Source organism: Caretta caretta, chromosome 16, assembly GCF_965140235.1.
Source record: "Caretta caretta isolate rCarCar2 chromosome 16, rCarCar1.hap1, whole genome shotgun sequence".
NCBI lineage: Eukaryota > Metazoa > Chordata > Testudines > Cheloniidae > Caretta > Caretta caretta.
The window spans coordinates 9,581,749-9,602,036 of record NC_134221.1 but is presented as its reverse complement, the minus strand read 5'-3'; the positions used below and the strand labels follow the sequence as shown (position 1 = coordinate 9,602,036).

The 20,288-nt window shown below is 49.0% G+C and overlaps 1 protein-coding gene across 4 annotated transcripts in view; it reads left to right on the top strand.

Moving 5' to 3' along the window:
* The window catches only part of ASTN2 (astrotactin 2), a 604,755-nt gene extending 591,742 nt beyond the window's left edge, over positions 1–13,013 (top strand). For 3 of the 4 annotated variants that reach the window (XM_048822555.2, XM_075120548.1, XM_048822557.2), the window contains 2 exons: positions 1,053–1,236; positions 12,136–13,013. In XM_048822555.2, the coding sequence (XP_048678512.1) occupies positions 1,053–1,236; positions 12,136–12,373 (422 nt within the window). In that variant the 3' untranslated portion in view covers positions 12,374–13,013. Of the gene's footprint in view, positions 1–1,052; positions 1,237–10,375; positions 12,113–12,135 lie in introns of those variants that run through there. The other variant, XM_048822556.2, reaches the window with a different exon arrangement.
* The last annotated feature ends 7,275 nt before the right edge of the window (positions 13,014–20,288 follow it).

Sequence of the window (20,288 nt, the reverse complement as noted above, 5' to 3'; positions counted from 1 at the left end):
AAATTTATCTGAGCATAAGCTTTTGTGAGCTACAGCACGCTTCATCGGATGCAAGTGATGTCTGATGTGTGTGATCTGTTACCTTTTTCCATTTGCGGACCCCTACAAAATTTTGACTAGAGGTGCAGACCCCTTTGGAGCACACACCCAGAAAAATGAAAGTCGGGGGTAACTGCACCCCCCCCATAGGTGTGTCGCTTCTTTTGTGCTGCTGTAAGCTGAGCCGCTCTGTGATGCTTTCCCAGCGAATTGTGGGAGGACTTGGGGGATTGGTGGGAAAGCACTGGAGGGCTGGCAGCTTTCGAGGGGGTTAGCCGGGATTCTTGCCGCAGAGTGGGCAGATTACGAGCCCGAGAGAAAGCAGCAGTTGAGCTCTACCCCAGGCAAGCCAGATTGCCTGCATTGAAAACGCCAGCCAACTCACGCGCGAGGGCTCGGTATGGGGATGTTAGGGGCAACACCCAAGTAAGAGCCTGGGTTAATTCTGCAGTGAAGATGACTCTCATGGAGAGCTGGGCTCTTGAAAATCTGGCCCCTGGTGCCTAATGTTTGAGCAAGCAGTTCCCTCTACAGCGGTGCTTCCCAGCTCTGGGGTATAGGTGAGCACTACGGATACTTTAGGCTTTTGTGCCTGGTATTCTGGCATCTCCTTCCCTCTGTGCATCACTATTTGCCAGCTCCCACTCAGCAGCTGCAGCACTTTGGCTGACTGGGACTGGACGCAGGGGTTTAGAGGGTGCATCACTGAATGGGAGATGGCAGAGTTGAGGTGTCAAGCCCTGATCCTGCAAATGGTTCTGCAGGGGCAGACTCCCTGCACCAACTTGGAGTTGTTGAAGTCACTAGGTCTCTGTGGGGACTCTGGGTTCCAGCCATGTAGGGCCTCAGTCTGGTTCAGCTGCCCAGATAGATGGCTGTGCTCTAAAGCCAACTTCCAAGCTGCTGTGGGTGAGGTGGCCACCCCAGTCCCACAACGTCAGCCCCACTGGCCGGTTTTCCCTTCCCGCACTCCCATTCCCTTGTAAACTCCTCCTTCCCCTGCTTCTTTGCAGAGATAGCCGACAAAATCTACAACCTCTACAATGGCTATACCAGTGGGAAGGAGCAGCAGACAGCCTACAACACGCTGATGGAGGTCTCCACGTCCATGCTCTTCCGAGTCCAGCACCACTACAACTCACACTACGAGAAGTTTGGAGACTTTGTCTGGCGCAGTGAGGATGAGCTGGGGCCCAGGTAGCTGTGCTTTCCCATAATCCTTTGTGGTTAGTCCATCCCACCCCATTAGACTGGCCTAGTGTCTTACACTGCTGAGTGCATCCTGTTTAGGTGGCCATTCAGATGACCCTGATGATCCCCTAATACCAGAGAGGTAGCGTCATCATCTGCCCTGGATTGGGACAAGGGGTGCTGTAATTTAGGATTTAAGTGATTTGTAACAGTTGTTTGGGAGACCAGTCCTGGGAATAACAGGCAGTGCTGCAAAGTAGGATCTGGGCCTAAGTGAACTGATAAAGCTGTGTGGACACAGTGCTATACATTAGGACTGAGGTGAACTGCCAAGGCTGTTATAAATTAGCACTGATCCCCAGTCTTTTTTACATTGGAGAGTCTTCATGGCAGAGACTGTGACTCTTCCAGGATTCAAATGTGCCCTGATACTTTCAGCATTATCACAGTATACACTGATTCGATGAATGAATGAATGAATGTGGAAGTACAGAGAGTGATACAAATTAGGACTGAGGTGCATTGTGTCAGGTGTTTGGAGAGCTAAGGACTAGAATAATAAAGGGACAATTTACCCTAAGGATGTATCCAGGACTCTGCCTCAATCAGCACATCCTCTAACAGCTGTAGCATTGGTACGTAGAAAAAGTCCAGGTGGTGAAGGAGAGCAGCAGACCACCGTACTGGGGCACTGGCAGAGGGAGACTGTTTGGGATTTTGACAAATCAGCACTTTTTGACTGACAAACACCTTTGTTGGAAAATCCCTCCCCAGCTCTGTGTCATGTGTTCTTGAGAAGTTTACAGTGGATGTTCTACCACTTAGATCCTGCCCTATTGTTCTGAGATCTCCGGAGTGAAAGTGGCTGTCCCACAGCGATCGTCTTTGCTTGTGTTCTGGTTTTGAACAGCAGTAAAATTAACTGAGGCGACAGTGAATGCTGGAGTTGCAGCTTCATCTAAACCATTAACCCAGCTGTGGCCCACCAGCCCACTACAGATGTGAAGGCGTAAACAGGCTCTTTCTCCCCCTTTATTTTGGAGGCACAAGCCATGAGGGCCTCATGTAGCTTTTGTTTAAGGGGCAGGGGAGAAGGTTCACATGCATAAACTGTCTTGACACCATGAGAGAGTGGAGATAAAACTTCCATTTGTTTACATGTCTCACAAACAGCAGATTTTTTTTTTTTTTAATCTGTAGTTCTACCCTTGTGATATCTCCTTAGGGTTTGGTGCATGAACTGTCAGCATGTGATAGACTGTGACTTTGCAGCACAATATCTCCTAAACCCCTGCTGGTGAATTAATCCTCTCTCTCTCATCTGATTGATGGAGAGACAGACAGATGAGGTGTATAGTCTGTCTGTCCGTCTAATCAGCCTGATGAGACATATTGATACGTTGCCCCTCACCATGGTTACTGGGCACTTTACAAGTTATAAATACTCTTAAAGATCTTAGATTTCTCTCCCTCCCTCCCACCTAAAACAATAACATGGCATCACAGTGGCCTCCCCAAATTCTAAATGCAGTGCACACTAAAAACCAGTGCTGCAAACTGAAGCATGCCCAGGCTATGGCAGAAAATGTATTTTACAAACCTGTGTTCCCTTTTCCCTAATTTCGTGCTAAGAGTGGGAATTAGCAGCTGGATAACTCTGAGATTGTGAAGAACAACGGTTCCAGCAGTAACAGCACCCCCCCCCCAAATATTGTTTTGGGGTATTTGCAAAAGTATATTACTGGTGAACATGCAGGTTCAGAGAGACTACAACTGTGGAATAGAGCATACACGGAGTATGCCATGTCAGAGTACTGGGAGAGTAAGCTGGGTTGTTTCCTGGACAAGGTGTCTTCTTACGACCTTTTTGCCACTGCTCATGAGCTGCTACCATAACTCCTCACAAAGAACATTCCGCAAGTGACATGAAGCTCCCTCAGGTTTCTAGATTCGGCCAGGATGCTTAGAGATGTTTCACAAATGCTATGTTGTCAGCAGTCTGTTTCAGAAATGACCTTTTCTCTGAGTGCTAGAAAGAAACAGAGAGAGAGAACTGGGAGGTACAGATGATGGGGGGAGCAATTAACCACAATAAACACATAATAACAATAGATTATACTTTTTTTGCCCACCCTGCATATTGGGCACAAGCAGGGATCCACTCCTGACTCCATGCCACAATTTCTTGCAACAATTTACGACCCTCCTAGACATAAATCCAAGTTAGCCTGTGACTGGCCCTCCTTCAGAGGTGACCTAGATTGTAATTTTTTTGATAGCTCATTAACCTCTGATGTGCAGCCACTCTCTTCCCCTCTCCTTGATGGCACTGCAAGATGTTTGTCATTTTAAGTCGTCCCTCTCTGTACAAATCCATGGGGCCACTGGCTTTCTTTATGTTTCCCCGGTAACTGCATCTGTTACTTGGGCATCTCTGGAAGCTGAGTGACGATGTACCTATTTGAGGGCATTATCCAGCAGGAAAATACAAGCCAGGCAAACTTGTCTCTCCATGTCAAGCAAGGAGATTTGGAAGGTGCTCTCCAGCATGTCCTTGACACATCGTTATACAGAAAGCAATGTCTAGAGACATCCATGGATTCCGCAGTTGTCCTTCCACACAGAGGCAGGGATCTCCGGTTGAACTTTCAGCAGCCCCTCATGCATCTGAGTAACCAGCATCTCCTAGCCATGGGGAAGCTTCTAAAAATACCCCTGCCGCTTGCAAGCAGTTCTAGTCTCTTGACAAGAACAAACGTCTGTCCTCCAGCCTCATTTCTCAGGTTGCTCTGGCAGCGATGGACCCCCCGACAGCGGGAGAGGTGACTGAGGATTTCCCAAGGGAACATCTCGTAATGAGATTTTAATTGACAGGCTGTTCTCGTTCCCAGGAGGGCATTCATTTTCGTACCTTGAAATGTTTATCAGATGAGCCTCAGATCCACCGTAAATGTTCACTCATAAAACTTAGTGACAAGAGGGGAGTCTATTGCCTCTGTGTAATAAATACATCATGCTGGAGTCCTTGAGAGCCCAATTTCCATGAAAGCCACAGGTTACTGCAAACAGCTGCTCGCGAGAAGACACACTGACAACCAGATGTCTCAAACAGAAGGTTTACATTAAGGAGACATTAAAAAACTTAGCTCATAGGTGGCCCTAGACCAGGACTTGCTGTGGTCAGGACTTGGCTCCTGGTTTGCTTCATCCTGCTAGTCTCTTCTAACAAACCCCATATAACCCTAACACACGCAAAAAGAGACGCTTTCTCCAAATTTACAGCAACACTTTGTTCCAACTAAAGAGAAGAATCTGTCTAGACCAATAAAGGCCTGATGCTACTATGCATTTGTTCGATCCTTCCCAGGCTTGTGTGGTGCAGGGACGGTGCTTTGTTATGTCACAGGCTCTTCTTTTAACAGCTGTCTGGATTTTTGGGGAGTTGTTGTGGCCATTGCAACAGTGTCTAACTCTCAGCGAGAGGTGGAGGAAATAGACATGGTTAAATTGTCCCCACCCCCGTGCTCATCAGGTCAGGATGTGACATCAGCATGGGGCTTTAAGCCCCTCCTTTTCTTAAAGCAAATAACAGACCCCTGCTGACCGCAGCAGCAGGAGAAGATCCTTTTAAATGCAGGCGTCTCCACCAGCAGCTGCCTTACGGTAACTGGAGGGAATACGATGTACAGATGAGAGGCTGTGATAGCAGGGTTTGGAGTGCTGGACTCTCTATCCTCCCATCTGAGAGCCTGACAGACCTGGGTCAATTATCACTTGGGCGGAAAATCTGAATTTATAGCAAAGAAACCCCACAAGAGAACAAGACAACCAGGCACTGACCCTCTCCCCCACCTCCCGTCAGAGTCCTGGGGCGAGACCCTGCTCCACTCCAACACAGCTGTTGTTCCCTGTCTGCTCTGTAATCCTGCATTGTACTTTCCTAGTGTCTTTCATCCTAGCATGTCAAAGTGCTTTGCAAGCAGCTAACTAGGCCCACGGCAGCCTTGGGAGCAAGGTGAGTATTGTATTCCCAATGCAGATGGGCAAACTGAGATGGGGAAGGGTGAAGTGACGCACCATATGGGGCACAACTGGCCCGGGGCAGAGCTGGAAGTAGCCAGTGCAAGACACCCAGCTCTCCCAAGCTCCCTGGCAGCACAGGGAATAGAACCCAGGAGTCCAGGTCTGCTACTCTAACTACTGTATCACACTCCCTTACGACAGTGCCTTTATCCATGCATGAGCACTTCGAACGGCCCGAACAGTCACACCTTCCCATCTCTCTTCAGGCCCCAGTAACACGAGAGGGGAAAATGGCAGCAGAGGGCCATTACTTTTAATCCCTTCCATCATTTTTACCGCAGCATCAACCTCCTAAATCCTTCACTTTCACAGCAAACAAGATCAGTCCCAGGCTGGCACCAAGTTTAAACCAGCTGGCGCAAAGTGCGCTGTGGCAGGCGAGGTGGAGCGGGGATGACATCATGTGGGGATGGGGTGGGGAAGAAGCCACTAAGCTTCGGTGGGTCAGGGGGCTTAGTGCAGCCAGTGTCAGCCCTGGCTGTAGCCAGCCCGGGAGTCTGACTTCTGCAGCCATCCCCTCCTGATCCTGCCCTTTCATAGGGGAATAAATGATTGTTTCTGGCAGCGACGGGGTAGCTCGGCATTAGGAAGATTTCATTTCCAGTCTTTGAAAAGGTGGTCGATCTGGCCTGACATCCCCCCGCAGAGAGCACTTGGATGGTGGCCAGAATTTGATTGATGGCCTTAAATTGGCAGCCCAAGAACTGCTTCTGTAATTTATTACCCGGCCTTCACCAGCAGGCTTCTCTCTCTTTTTCTCTCCTCTCCCCTGGTCTCTTTCTCTCCTTCTTCCTTTTTTTTTTTTTTAATAAAGAAAAGATGTCAGCCAAAAGTCTAACATTTAAGCATGACTTCATTAACCCTCTCAAACAAGTGAGCCACACCAGCTCCCCCCAAGAGAGCCAAGCAACCTGGCCATTGCTGAGGGGGTTTGTCATCAACCTGAGGATAGCAAAATCCAGGTATCCACTTCCCTCCTGATCCTCCACTCCAGCATGTTCCTCCTTGGTTTCTCCTGCATGGAGCTGTTGCCTCCTCTGCTTGTCCGTCGGAGCACTTTGCAGTTGGTGCATCCCCTGGGCCATTCCATCACCTGCTGCTTCCCATGGTTGCACTCCCTAAGGCTCCCCAGCCACTGAGCAGAGCCAGACCCAACAAAGCAGCTGGAGTGAGACGGAAAGATGCAACCACATGTCTGCTGGAGGACAGAACAAACCCACCAGTTGTCCCCAGGAGATGATGGATAGAGGGAGTGGCATGGGTTTGCCCTGTGCTGCCATAACAGCAATGGCCCAGGACAGGCTGGAGGAAGCAAGCTGTGTGAGGGAGTTTTCAGTGGTGTCTAAAGGTAAAGGGATGGAGAGGGGGAAAGAGAGAAGAGGGGACATGGGAAACTATAGAAGGGACAAGAAGGAAATGGAGAGGGAGAGATAAGCAGATGGCACAAAAGAGGGAGAGAAAAGACGAGGGAAGCAAACACAGGGTATAGGAGATGGAATGGAGGAGAGATGGGACAGGAGGCACATTTAGGCATGTCCTGGAGATCTAGGCCTTCATCTGAAGCATCTGGCATAGGCTAGGGGCAGGATATTGGACTTGACGGACCATTGGTCTGAATCCATCCTTGGGGATCTGGGGTTATGAAGCTCAAGGCATGACCCTATTTGCACCCATTTTGATGCAGGGGATGATATTCATGCATTGTGCACTGCCCTAGAGCAAGTGGAGGGGACTCACTTGTGGGTAAATGCAGCTTCCTTTTACTGTAGCACGTAAGGGACAAACTCCCAGCTATTCCTGCCCATCCACACATCCATCTCCTGTTTGCCTTCTCAGCAATAGAGTGAGTGTCACCTCCCGCCAGTCTCTCCTGTTGCATCCACTTCAGTAGGCAGTTCCAAGGCAAGCAGAATAACACAGGTCGTTCCATTTGCAACTTCAGCCCAGAGTTGGACCACCCCCTCTTCCCGAATCACCCAACGGGCAGAGAACACCACACAATATTACTGATACCAAGATAGCTATGACACCTCCCTCACACACTCTGTCCTAACTCACGCCAAACACCAGCTGTCTCCAGAGCAAACCCAGTGTAGGTATCAGAGTGTTGATTCACCCTGCTTCTTAGGGTCTGTCTACACTGCAGTCAGAGGTGTGACTGCAGCACATGGAGACGTAAGTGAGCTAGCTAGCTTGAATAATGCTAGTAATGAATCCACAGCACCAGGAGCTGTACAAACCTCTAGAAGCTGGACAGATTTAGACTGCAAATAAGGCATACATTTTTAAAAGTGTGAGTGCAATTAACCCAGGGTCGTGATGGATTCTCCACCACAACCATTTTTAAATTAAGACTGGATGTTTTTCTACAAGATCTGTTCCAGGAATCTCTATGGCCTGTGCAATACAGGCGGTCAAACTAGATATCAAGTGGCCTTGGAATCTGTGAATCTGTGTAGTCCAGTGGCTAGCCCATGCTGCCATGACTTCACTGCTATAGTTGATTGAGCTAGCTAGATCAAAGCTAGCTTCAGTCATACCTCTGATTGCAGTGTAGACATACCTTCAATCTTCCAAACAAGAAAGTGTTTCCAGATGTGTGCTCAAAATAGGTTGGTCTTTTCTTTCTTTAACTACCTTCCTGTTTTCTTTCCTTTCATTCAGACAGACTGGGTAGTTCCCACCCATATAAGCCTTTCCATTCTTTGGCAAGATTTGACCTTTGAAGCAAACACCCGACACATGGTCCCCTCTCCGAACACACTGTAAAGGGTTCATGAATGTTAGTAGATCTTGTCTCCCTAAACTCGACAGGGAGAGCTCACAACTCGGGGCCCAGCTCACAATCCAGCTGGCTTGACTTTGAGAGAAGCTCAATGGGAATGTCGTTAGCATGAACTGGAAATGGCCATTGCTGTCTGACTGGAGCTGGTGAAAACACAGAAAGCTGGTTTCACAAATAATGTTGAAATTTCAAAGTTGTTTTCATTCTGTTGAACTAGGCCCACTTTTCTTCATTTCTTTTTAAAAATTGTATTTTTTTACTGTCATAAAAAATTCAAAAAGTATTTTCACTATTTTTTGACAACTATTTTGGGGGAAATTAGCCCCCAGAAAGAATGAAAAATGACAAAATTTGGACAGTGTTGAGAAGGGTTCATGAACATTTTTGTTCCTCCCCCCAAGAATAAAGGTTGTTTTCTGACGAAAACTCGTCATTCAAAAATGTGTAACTCATTTTATATCTACCCGTTCCCGTCTACATTTAGTAATAGCAGGCATGTCCCGATGCTGTGCTGCAGACACAATGTTCAGAAGCACTGGACTCTTTTAGACATGAGTCTAAATCCTATGCTTGCTTACACCCAGTGCAATCCACATCGAAGTTAATGAACTCTACGCAGTGAAAGTCAGTGCAGAATATGACTCCTTGGTGTGCATTGTTTTAGCTATGGCATCCTCACTGAAAATATCAACTTCCATAATGGGAAACCTCCAAAGTGTTTCCCATTTTAACAATCTCTGGCAAGGATTGGGGTGGGGCGGGGCGGGCGGTATGTCACTGGTGAAGTTATGCATCTTGGATTGCAGGGAGAGGGAGCACCTCTCTGGTAGGGTGGTGGCTACTTAATGGAATTGTGTTAGCGGGAGTTGGAAGGTGTTGGTCAAAGCTCAAGCCATCACATCGAATGTATGTGCCTCCCGAGAAACAGAGAGTCATACCTGGTTGTGGAGGCTTGATTGGCTCCAGTCACTGCTGTTTTGGCTTGTCGCTCTGTCATGCACTTCTGTCTGTACCGCACTCTTTTGTGACTCACGGTGAATTCTTACTTGGAATCTCAATTAGTGAGATGCCTCGGAGAGAGCAGCCGCATCAGAAAATAGCCATGCTCCCTCCCAAAGAATCGGGGGCTGAAGCACCAGAAAGCTTTCATAATCAAATAATCCCTATGTTTATACCTAGCTGACTGAGAGCGCTGCCCCTGACATGTCATTATTGGGAATTGACATTCCTTCGGTAACTGTAACAAACCCCAAGCCTAATTCCAGAGCTTTGCTGCGACACCAGCGGGAGAGGGAATAATCTGTGATCTTGAGACTTTCAAACCACTCAAATAAACCCTCTTTCCCCACTTTTGATTTAGCACTTTGCAGGCTCTCACTAGGGGAGGGTTGGCCTCTAACTACTTAATTTTGTTTTGTCTTTTGGGTTTGTTGCATGTTTCCTTCTCTGCTGTTACAGAGTTGGGTTCTTCCTAGCCCGTTCCCCCTCTGAAGACTTGACAAATTGCAGAGAGGGCGGCTGTGCTTGGGTTCCTCCCTGGGGTAAGGCATGAGTTGGGGGAGGCAGGTATTCTGGAGAACTCCAGATAAGTAAGGGAAGGAGAGGGCAAGATATTCCCATTTGGCTTGTCACTTCTCCACTGGCTTCCTGTAGCAGTGAGTTTGAGGGTTGTGCCATGGTGATAGATAGATGGCTAAAGGGATGGATAGGTGGATGATGGTGGATGACTTATGATGAGAGGCTGAGGGAGCTGGGATTGCTTAGTCTGTGGAAGAGAAGAATGAGGGGGGATTTGATAGCAGCCTTCAACTACCTGAAAGGGGGTTTCAAAGAGGATGGATCTAGACTGTTCTCAGTGGTACCAGATGACAGAACGAGGAGTAATGGTCTCAAGTTGCAGTGGGGGAGGTTTAGGTTGGATATTAGGAAAAACTTTTTCACTAGGAGGGTGGTGAAACACTGGAATGCGTTACCTAGGGAGGTGGTGGAATTTTCTTCCTTTGTGGTTTTTAAGGTCAGGCCTGACAAAGCGCTGGCTGGGATGATTTAGTTGGGGATTGGTCCTGCTTTGAGCTGGGGGTTGAACTAGATGACCTCCTGAGGTCCCTTCCAACACTGATATTCTATGAGTCCATGTTTCATCAGCTTCTTAAGAATCGTGATCAACTTGTTACTTCACTGGAATTGCACCAGTGTAACTGAGAGGCAAATTTGGCCCCTGGGTTGGGGGAGGAAGCCCAGCTTCCAACAGGATGTTTGCTTCTCTCTCTCTTTCAGCCAACTGAGAAATAAAAAAAGAAGGGAGCATACATTAAACTCCGGAGTCCCCAGGGAGTTATTGGAGGAACAGGTTTGGTTCAGGAATGTATTGCCAAATCAGTCATATATATCTATTTTACTCTAATTGCCAAAGATTCCGGTAAGGGTTACTTTACTTGAGCTGCTCATACCACCCAAGCCCTAGCCCCGGCGGGAGTTTGCCAGTTTTGAAGCCATAGGGCAGGGCTCTGGAAACTTTCTGTGATAGGTCAATACTACTGAAGAGGCTGTTACTGCCTAGAGGGCAGCCTAGGTTAGATGACCCAATGCAGTTGAGAGACGTGATGAATTGTATTCCCAACTTTTTATCTAGAGCAGGTCACTAAACCTCCTTGTGCCTCAGTTTTCACATCTGTACACTGGGAATAATAGTATAGATGCCATAACCCTTAATTCATTGTCATAGAATCATAGGACTGGAAGGGACCTCGAGAGGTCATCTAGTCCAGTCCCCTGCACTCATGGTAGGACTAAGTATTATCTATCCCATCCCTGACAGGTGTTTGTCTAACCTGTTCTTAAAAATCTCCAATGATGGAGATTCCACAACCTCCTTAGGCAATTTATTCCAGTGCTTAACCACCCTGACAGGAAGTTTTTCGTAATATCCAACCTAACTCTTCCCTTGCTGCAATTTAAGCTCATTGCTTCTTGTCCTATCTTCTGTATCATCTGTAAAGCATTTTGAGATCCTTGCATAGCAGGAGCTATAGACATTTAATTACAGTAAAAACTGTGTTATCCAGCCCTGTACCAATCGGAAAGCTCTATAAATCCGGCATTTCTAATCTTCAGAGAAAGTCCGGTGTATAGTCCAGTTGGCGAGGGGCCGCGGTTCCCAGCCAATGGGAACTGCGGAGTCAGCGCTCGGGGCAGGGAGGGGGCAATGCACAGAGCCGCCTAGCCTCGCCTCCACCTAGGAACAGCAGGGATAGGTCATGGCTTGCGGGGAGCTGCTTCAGGTGAGCGCCCCCCTGGATCTGGCACCCTGAAACTTCTCCCGTGCCCTAACCCGCTCCCGCACCCCCTCCTACATCCAAACTCCCTCCCTCTTAGTTAACCTGAATTTTTCTCTTACCAGCACCCCCCCATTTCCCAACATGCCAGACAAAAAAAACTTTTACTGTAATTAGGAATCAGAAGACAGACTCTATCAATCTATCTGCTGGCAACTGTTAACAGAACTGTTTTGTGTATGTGACAGGACAAACTACCAACAAAACCTAGGAGCCCTGGCTAGAGCTAAGTGAATAATTGTTTTGGGTTTTTTGGTGTTGGCCGAACCAAAATTGATATTTTTTTTCTTGCCGAAATAAAAAACCGAAAAAAATTTCAGTCTGGTCGAACAAAATGTTTTGGATGTTGAATCAAAACAACATCTTGAAACAAGTTGTCTGTTCGAATTGACATTTTCTAAACAGAATGTCAGTTCCAAGGGATTGTAACAGCTCATTTTGTAACAGCTCATGTTGAAAATGTCAAAACAAACCATTTCAACATTTAAAAAAAGATCTTTTTTGTTTGATTGGTTGGTTGGTTGTCTTTTGGTGGGAGGGTTATGCACAACTGTTGGCTAAATTCAACCTGAAAAATGAATTTTTCGGCAAATTTACTATTCCCCAAAACAATGTCACCCACCTCTAGTCCTGGCTCCTAGCTCTCTGGTCCAACTGCTTCCACCTTCTTGCTATGTCTCCGTCTGCTATTCTCCATTCCAGGAAAGCTCACCTGATCTTAAGGAGGTTGGAGAAAGTTAGCAGCCACTGTTCGACCCTGCTCCGCAGTGCCTATATCCAGAGCCGCACTGACACCATGCCGTACCTGTTCTGCCGCAGCGAAGAGGTCCGGCCAGCCGGCATGGTCTGGTACAACATCCTAAAGGACACCAAAGTGACGTGCGAGGAGAAGATGGTCTCCATGCTGCGCAACATGTACGGGGAATCCAAGGGGCGGTGAGGGACGATGTTGGCCTGGAGCTGTGGAAGGGAACTCCGAGGAGTCATGGACGTGTGATAACCTGAGTAGCTGGTGGGCTTAGAGGAAGGGTGACATTCAGATGGAGGGGACAGCGAGGCCAAACTGGACTTTTTGACATGGGCGGTGGAGAAACAAGAAATCAGCCAGTTGGACTTTGATTTCCCTTTTTATTTTATTTTTTAAAATGAAAATGCCTAATTTGACTCAGTAGCACCGTCTCTCCTTTTTAATCTTTTCTTACCGAATTTCCTGGACTACGCACTCCAAATCTGAGAGGAGGAGAAATCCAAAAGAGCCAGGTCAGGGCACAGGAGAGCTAGCTGCGCCCTCCCCTGCTAGCCTTGGAAGCGGATGAGGTGGGAAAGGGGGCCCGCTGCCTTAGAGCGTCAAGGAGCCAAGGCGAAGCGTCTCAGTTCTGGGAGGCGACACCGGGAGCTGGAGGCACCATCCTGAAAGCGAAGATCGTGGAGATTAACGCCAGCCGGGCAGGTGCAAAGACATTGCAGGCAAACTGGGGTTTTTTTAACACTCTGAGTTTGCAGAACTGCTGCTTGTGGAGTCTTCGTTTGCAGGGCTCCTGACAGGTTGTTCTGTGCATTAAAGATTCATATGAAGTCCACTTTACCCGCCTGCTGGGTATTTTTTGCCAACACACGTCTCTGCCATGGCCTTTTTGCAGGGTCTTTTTGCAGAACTACCTAGGGAGGAAACGAGTCTCTTCAGAGCTCGGGTAAAAGAAATGTGAGTGTCGGGTAGAGGATTAAGAGAAGAATCCCAGTAAGTGGAACAATAAGACACTTCTCAATGCTGGATTGGGGTGGGGGTGACGGGAGCTAAGCATTTAAAGAGGGCGGGGAGGGCCTCTTTTTGTCTGCAGACTTCTTCTATAAAGCCAGATAGCTCTTTGTTCTCAGCTCCTGTTTTTGTAAGAGTTCTGTGCTCGTGGGAAAACCCTATAAGGCAGCCAAGAGCTAGATAGACATGGAGACTCTATAATCTTTTAGCATCTGAGATGGATAAGGTTGGCACACGCTGATGGAGCAAGGTGGGAGGCTGAGGATAGAGGAACCCGATCCAGAGCCCAGTGAAGTAAGTGGGAGCCTTTCAGTGGTGCCAGTGAATTCTTCTTTCAGTCCAGAAGAGGAGTTTGAGTTGGTATCTGCTGAAGAAGCAACTCAAGCAGGCCCAAGACTGAATGGAGACAGAGGTTGGAATTTCTCATTTGTGAGGTCCCACAGTGTTCACTGCAGAGCAGATGGGGGCTGACCAGTCCTCTTACCTTAAAGAAAGAGAGGGTAGGGGAAGGATCATTAATAACACAAAGGAAGAACACCCCTTCTTCTCAGCTCTTCTGGGGCTGTGAAAACACTATGTGTTTGTACAGCACCTAACACCAATGTGGCCCAGTCCCTCCTGGGGCCTCCAGATGCTACCACCAGACAAACAATAAATAATAGCAATAACCTTCAGAGAGTCATCTGTGGTAAGCTCCCCCAGCAGCCCTCCCGGCTCCCCTGAGTCCAGACCCAAATTTGCTTAGATACAGACCTGTAGCAACTTGGAGCTGAGGTCCTGCCTGCTGCTGTGCCGCTGAAGGGTTAATCCCATGGCACCTAAAACACCCTACACTGTGATCTTCCTTCTCCCTCCCATTGGGCCGTGCTCCTGCTTTGCATGCCGTTAGGCCTCAGGAGATTGTGAGTTACTGGTCCCCATTAGTCAACCGTTCCCTTTGCCGTCGATGGGGCCACACTGAGAGAATGCGAGAAGAGATGAAAAGGTCAGAGAGCCTCTTCCCCCCGCCCCTCCCCATGCCCGTGCATAGGGGCCAGCCACAATATGCAGGCCCTGTCCAGTCCGAATGCATCCATGGACAGAAGCCGACTCTTTTTCAGAAATGCCGAGACCGTGCAAGCTTCCGCTGACTTCGCGAGGCAGCTCAGTACCTCCTGAAATCAGGCTAAAGCTGAGGAGGCAGTGTGCATCCACACTGGGGGGGGCGGGGGCATGGGGGGGGTGATTTCCAGCACGTATCCCTGCTAGCTTTGACCAAGGTAGCACACTGAAAAGCACAGCATTGCCACCACAGTGCAGGCAGCTGCGCTGGCTACTCACCCAGGTACGTACCTAGGGGCTCGGGCCGGATGGTACGTGGGCAGCTAGCTCATGCTGCCGCAGCTACGTTGCAATTTTTAGTGGGCTAGATTGATTGGAGCTAACGGCGGGTACATCGAAGTATACCGCCAGCTGCAGCAGAGACATGCCGGTAGAGGGCTGCGAGGTTGTCCTGGCCAGCCACACGCCCCAGAGCGGGCACTTGACAAGGAGCACACTGCAGCCTCTCCAGTGACACTGCAGCGGGCACACTGGTTTGTACTGGCCAGCGGGAATTCTGGTTGCGTTTCAGCGGCTCCTTGTGCAGGCAAGCCCTTGGGACCCTTTCCAGCTCCTGAGCCTGCCAGGGATGCCAGCCAGGATTGAATTGCTCGTACAGCTCCTTTTAAATATACACCCCTTGTTCCGACCCTATAGGGTAGCGGGCAGCTCAGCTGCCCCGGGCATCACATGTTCATTCTGGACATGGGAGACAAGGTGAAGGAACTATTTGTTGCAATCTGCTATTGTAACACAAACAAACTTTGAAGTGCACATGAGGGCCTGTTTGATGCCCTGGCTGGTGTTTTGGCACCGCACTGCTGTGCTGTGTTCCGATTGCGTGTGCTGCCATGAAAAATACCAGCCGTGGCCGTGAGGGAAATCTGTTGGCATCCCTAGCGCCCAGCTGGCTGGGCCAGAGTCTTCCCATCCTTACACCTCAGCTTGTCTTGACTGTGCCTGGTTTACAAGGGGGTGAGCGAGAGGTGAATGGGGACCCCGTGATTCACGTGTGATAGCATGTGACAGCTCTTGGGGGGCGTGCCTGGCATGTGCATGACCAGCAAGTGTATGTGCAGGGGGTGTATAACCTGGGCTGTATCGCTGACACGGTGTGTCTGTGTCTCATCATGCGAGCTGGGTGAGCCGGGAGGCGTTGGAGGTTTTACAAATTTCATTCACTTTTTTTTTTTTTAGGTGCACAGGGATTTGGACCATTTCCTGTCCCTTCCCCATATTCGACACACACAATTTTGCTTGGTTTTTCAAGGAGGAGTCATTTCTTGCTTTAAAAAAAGAAATGGGCTTAAAACCGACCTGCAAGTGCCAAGGGGGAGAGGAAATCTGTGGATTAACGGTGGGAAGGAGGCAGTGTTGGCTGTGGACAAATCAAATGCTTTGTCTGTAATCCTAGAAAAGTTGGTAGATACCAGCAACAGCATAGGGCTACTGCTAGACGGATGGGCTCTCTAGCTAGAGCTGCATGTCCTATGAATTAGGATCTAAGACTCACTCCAAAAGCTGGGCTGGCTTGAGTGGGTGAGTCAGGGCACATTTGGTCATGACAACTTTTTGCACACGTTTTGCCTCTGATTGTGCCATTTGCACGTGCCTTCGGTGTAGGGTTCAAGTCATGGCAGGAGGTAAAGAGTGCACAGTGCCCATCGAAAGCCAATCTTCAGTTACAACAGCACTGAGGCTGCTCAGACTTACACAGCAAGCAGAATAAACGGTGCACAAAGATGGCGTAAAGTCACCTTAACTCCCAGCCCTCCGTAGCCCAAGCGTCAGGACAGAGTAACTGAGAATCAGGCCCAGGGGGCGTAGTGTCTTTTCATGTGCGGTAGTGTACGAAACACACATGTACATCGTCGGATCTGGGTGTATGAGCACAGCAGGTTTGTGAGTACGGTACACTGCAGCGTGTAGATGTGCTGTGTGGGCCAGTTTCTCAGCTGGTGCTTCAGCAGTGAAGGACAGGGAACAGACTGTTGGGAATCATTAGGAAAGGGATAGATAATAAGACAGAAAATATCATAATGCCGCTATGTCAGGGGTGGGCAAACTTTTTGGCCCGAGGGCCACATCAGGGTGTGAAACTGTATGGAGGGCTGGGTAGGGAAGGCTGTGCCTCCCCAAACATCTGGGCCCCCACCCCCTATCCGCCCCCTCCCACTTCCCGCCCCCTGACTACCCCCCTCAGAACTCCCGACCCATCTAACCCCCCTGCTCCTTGTCCCCTGACCGCCCCCTCCCAGGACCCCCCCCAACCCCCACCCCCAGAGAGCCCACCCCCTATCCAACCCCCCTGCTCCCTGGCCCCTGACTGCCTCCGGGCCCCTATCCACCCCCCCAGTCCCCTGACGGCCCACTGGGACTCCCATGCCCTATCCAACCCCCCCCGTTCCCCATCTCCGACTGCCCCAGAACCTCCGCCCCATCCAACCGCTCCCTGTCCCCTGACTGCCCCCCAGGATATCCTGCCCAACCCCTGCACCGCCCTGCGCTCCGCCGCCACCCCCTTACCATGCCACTCAGAGCGGCAAGAGCTCGCAGCCCACTGCCCGCATGGCTGCAGGGGAGGGGGAACAGCAGGGGAGGGGCCGGGGTCTAGCCTCCCAGGCCAGGAGCTCAAGGGCCTGGCAGGACGGTCCCACGAGCCAGATGTGGCCCACGGGCCATAGTTTGCCCACCTCTACTCTATGTAAATCCATGGTACACCCACATCTTGAATACTGCATGCAGATGTGGTCGCCCCATCTCAAAAAAGATATCATGGAACTGGAAAAGGTTCAGGAAAGGGCAACAAAAATTATTAGATATATGGAATGGAAGAGAGGAGGAGAGATTAAGAAGACTGGGATTTTTCAGGTTGAAAAAGAGACTGGGGGAATATAAGGGGGGATATGCTAGAGGTCTATAAAATCATGACTGACGTGGAGAAAGTAAATAAGGAAGTTTTATTTACTCTTCATAACACAAGAACGGGCGGGGAGGGTAACCCAATGAAATGAATAGGCAGCAGGATTAAAATAAACAAAAGGGCGTATTTCTTCACACAACACAGTCAACCTGTGGAACTCTTTGCCTGAGGATGTTGTGAAGTCTAAGATTATAAAAAAAGAACTAGATAAGCTCATGGAGGACACGTCCATCAATGGCTATTAGCCAGGATGGGCAAGGATGATGTCCCTAGCCTCTGTTTGCCAGATGCTGGGAATGGGCGACAGAAGATGGATCACTGTTCATTCCCTCTGAAGCACCTGGCATTGGCCACAGTCAGAAGACAGGATACTGGGCCAGATGGACCACTGGTCTGATCTGATTGGCTGTTCTTATGAACAACTTCGATTTACCGCAGCAGAGAATCTGGCCCCATATGTCTGTGTTTATGTGCCCAGCAGGGCTGTGTGTGTATGTATTGCCGGTGATAGAAACAAGGGAAGGGAGGCTTCACACTTTGACAGCATATTCAGCTGTGATGCAATGTGCATAGCCCTCAAGATCAAAGCTAGTTAAAAGCAGTGAGCCATGGTGAGTGCTGTGATGGTACCCAAGAGTTAGGTGCCCGAGCCAAACAAAACCCAGGAATGATTTGAGGTGGCAAATAAAACATCTCACAACTGAAAGGAAGCTTCTGGATTTCCTCACTGGAAACTTTGGATGATGTTATGCGCAGGCTTTCAAGCCAATCTGTTACACTTTCCTGTCCCACAAGAGCTGACAGATCGTAGCATATGTACAAAAGTGTTCCCTGCCTACCAGGCTGCCCCCCTGCCTGAGCATTTATAAACGCCTTCTCTCTGCAGGTTACAGACTTTCCTTAGAGGAAACCTTATCCTAAGTCCTCCCCCTGTGCACAACACCCCTCTCTTCCCCCTAAAGAACCCCCCACCTCCTGCAGCGCCTTCAGGAAACTCACTGGCCAAGTCTCCTACTTCTCCAAGTCACTGCTTTGTCTTCAGCATGAACTGCTCATCTGTTTAGGGGGGTGGAGGGATGTTGGCAAGGATGTAAGGACACTGGAATCGATGCTGGGAATTGGAGGTGAAGACAAGGGGGTTGAATCATGGAAGGAGGATGGGAAGAGGGGAATGGATCTTTTTTAACTTAAAACAGCAGTATAAGCATGTAGCTACCAAGCCACATAGCTTACATCACACGGAGCTCCTCGTACATTGCATCCATATCTCCCAACCTTGGTGTGGCTTTGTTTGGGATTGGAAGTTCATTTGGGACTATTTTCCTCTGTGTTGGGAACATGCCTAATAGATGGTGGCCACTACTACAATGTAAATAATAAATAGCAGTGCAATTTTTGTCATGCCTACAATGCCCTTTTCCACCTGGGCTGGCTAAGCCTTGCATTTCTTGTGGTGAGTGGAGAGGGTAAACAGGAAGGAGTTCTTAGGAGGGAGCATTTCAGAAGGACTCAGCACGATGGGTGCGCATTGGGTGTTGAGCTCACTGGGAAATCTGCACGCATGTCAAACAAGCTGGGATAACTGTTTTAGGCGCCAAGTCCCACTGATTTGCAATAGGACCTAGGCTCCTAAAGCACTTGGGTGCTTTTGAACTTTGTACTCTGTGCCTATTCAGTTTCATCTGTGTGAAAGGGATAATGAAGGTTAAAGCTGACGATAAAGGGTCTGATTCTTATCTCACACATAGGTGTAAATCAGAAGTAATATGACCTGTACCACCCTGCTCTCCTATAGGGTGTTTCATCCACACAGCTCACAGTGCATTACAAAGGAAGTAAGCATCGTTAGCCCCCATTTTACAGAGGGGGAAACTGAGGCACAGAAAGGCAAAGTGACTTGTCCACAGTCACACAGCTAGGCTAAGAACCTCAGTGAATTTCTCACGCAGGGCTGGAAAGGGAGGAGTGAAAATTAATTGGAGGAGAAAAGAATGAATGCAGCAGGCAGGTTAAGTACATGGAACTAGAATTGGTGGGTGCCAGGGATCCGGAATGACAACGAGCAGCCCACTCTGGCCATACCAGACGCTCCTGATGTTGCAAATCCCATCTCATCTCTCAGTGCACTCCAAGCAGTGCCCTCACCAATGTTCAGGTGACTAATTTGAGGCATTCATTGGGGATTATTTCTTAAGCCACTTGCATTTTCTAAAATTAAAATAAAATAGCCCAACCCACCTTTCCCATCCTAAATCCAGGGCACATAGTGGGGAGGGTTCTTCCAGCTGGGATCGTCCAAGGAGCTGTAAGGGAGCTAAACACCAAGCGCTCACTGAGATTCAATTCAATGGGGCCATGGCTTCACTAAATCGTGTGATTGGCACCTGGATCAGCCTAGCTGGGTGTGAGCAGTCACCTTGCAAATCCCTACCTGCATCAATGACCATTGGGGGGGGGGGGGCACTAGGACATCTGGCATCAAAATCCCATAGTTCTTTGCGCTGCCATCGGCAGAGTCACACTCTAGTTCTTTCCCCGTGACTTATGGGAGAACTTGTCTGTCCTTCTGGGCACATGCAGGGAATTGTGGGAAGGGACTGGAGTGGTTTCGCCTCCCTCCTCACTGCAAAGTGGGTGGGTTGATAGGTGCTGGAGCTAGAGGTACTGGGGGCACTGATACACCCCTGGCTTGAAGTGGTTTCTATTATATCCAGGGCTTACAGTTCGGTTCAATGGCTCTCAGCACCCCCACTATAAAAAATGTTCCAGCCCCCCAAGTGAAAGATGAACATGGATTCTAACCTGAGTTTAAAGCACCAGCAACTTCAGGTGAGATGGTTGTGAGAGTGGATTGGGGCAGGGCAGAAAGATTAGGGGCAGCAAAGTAAAAGCCCAAATTTATTCTGCACTGTAGATATACGCTGGGAGAATACATTGGTAAGTTTGAAAATCCAGGCTAAGCTAACCTTGCGACCTTCCTGAAACTCCCTTTTGGGTCAGGACCCCCCAATTTGAGAAACACTGGTCTCCCCCGTGAAATCTGTACAGTACAAGGTAAAAGCACACAAAAGACGAGATTTCACAGCGGGAGACCAG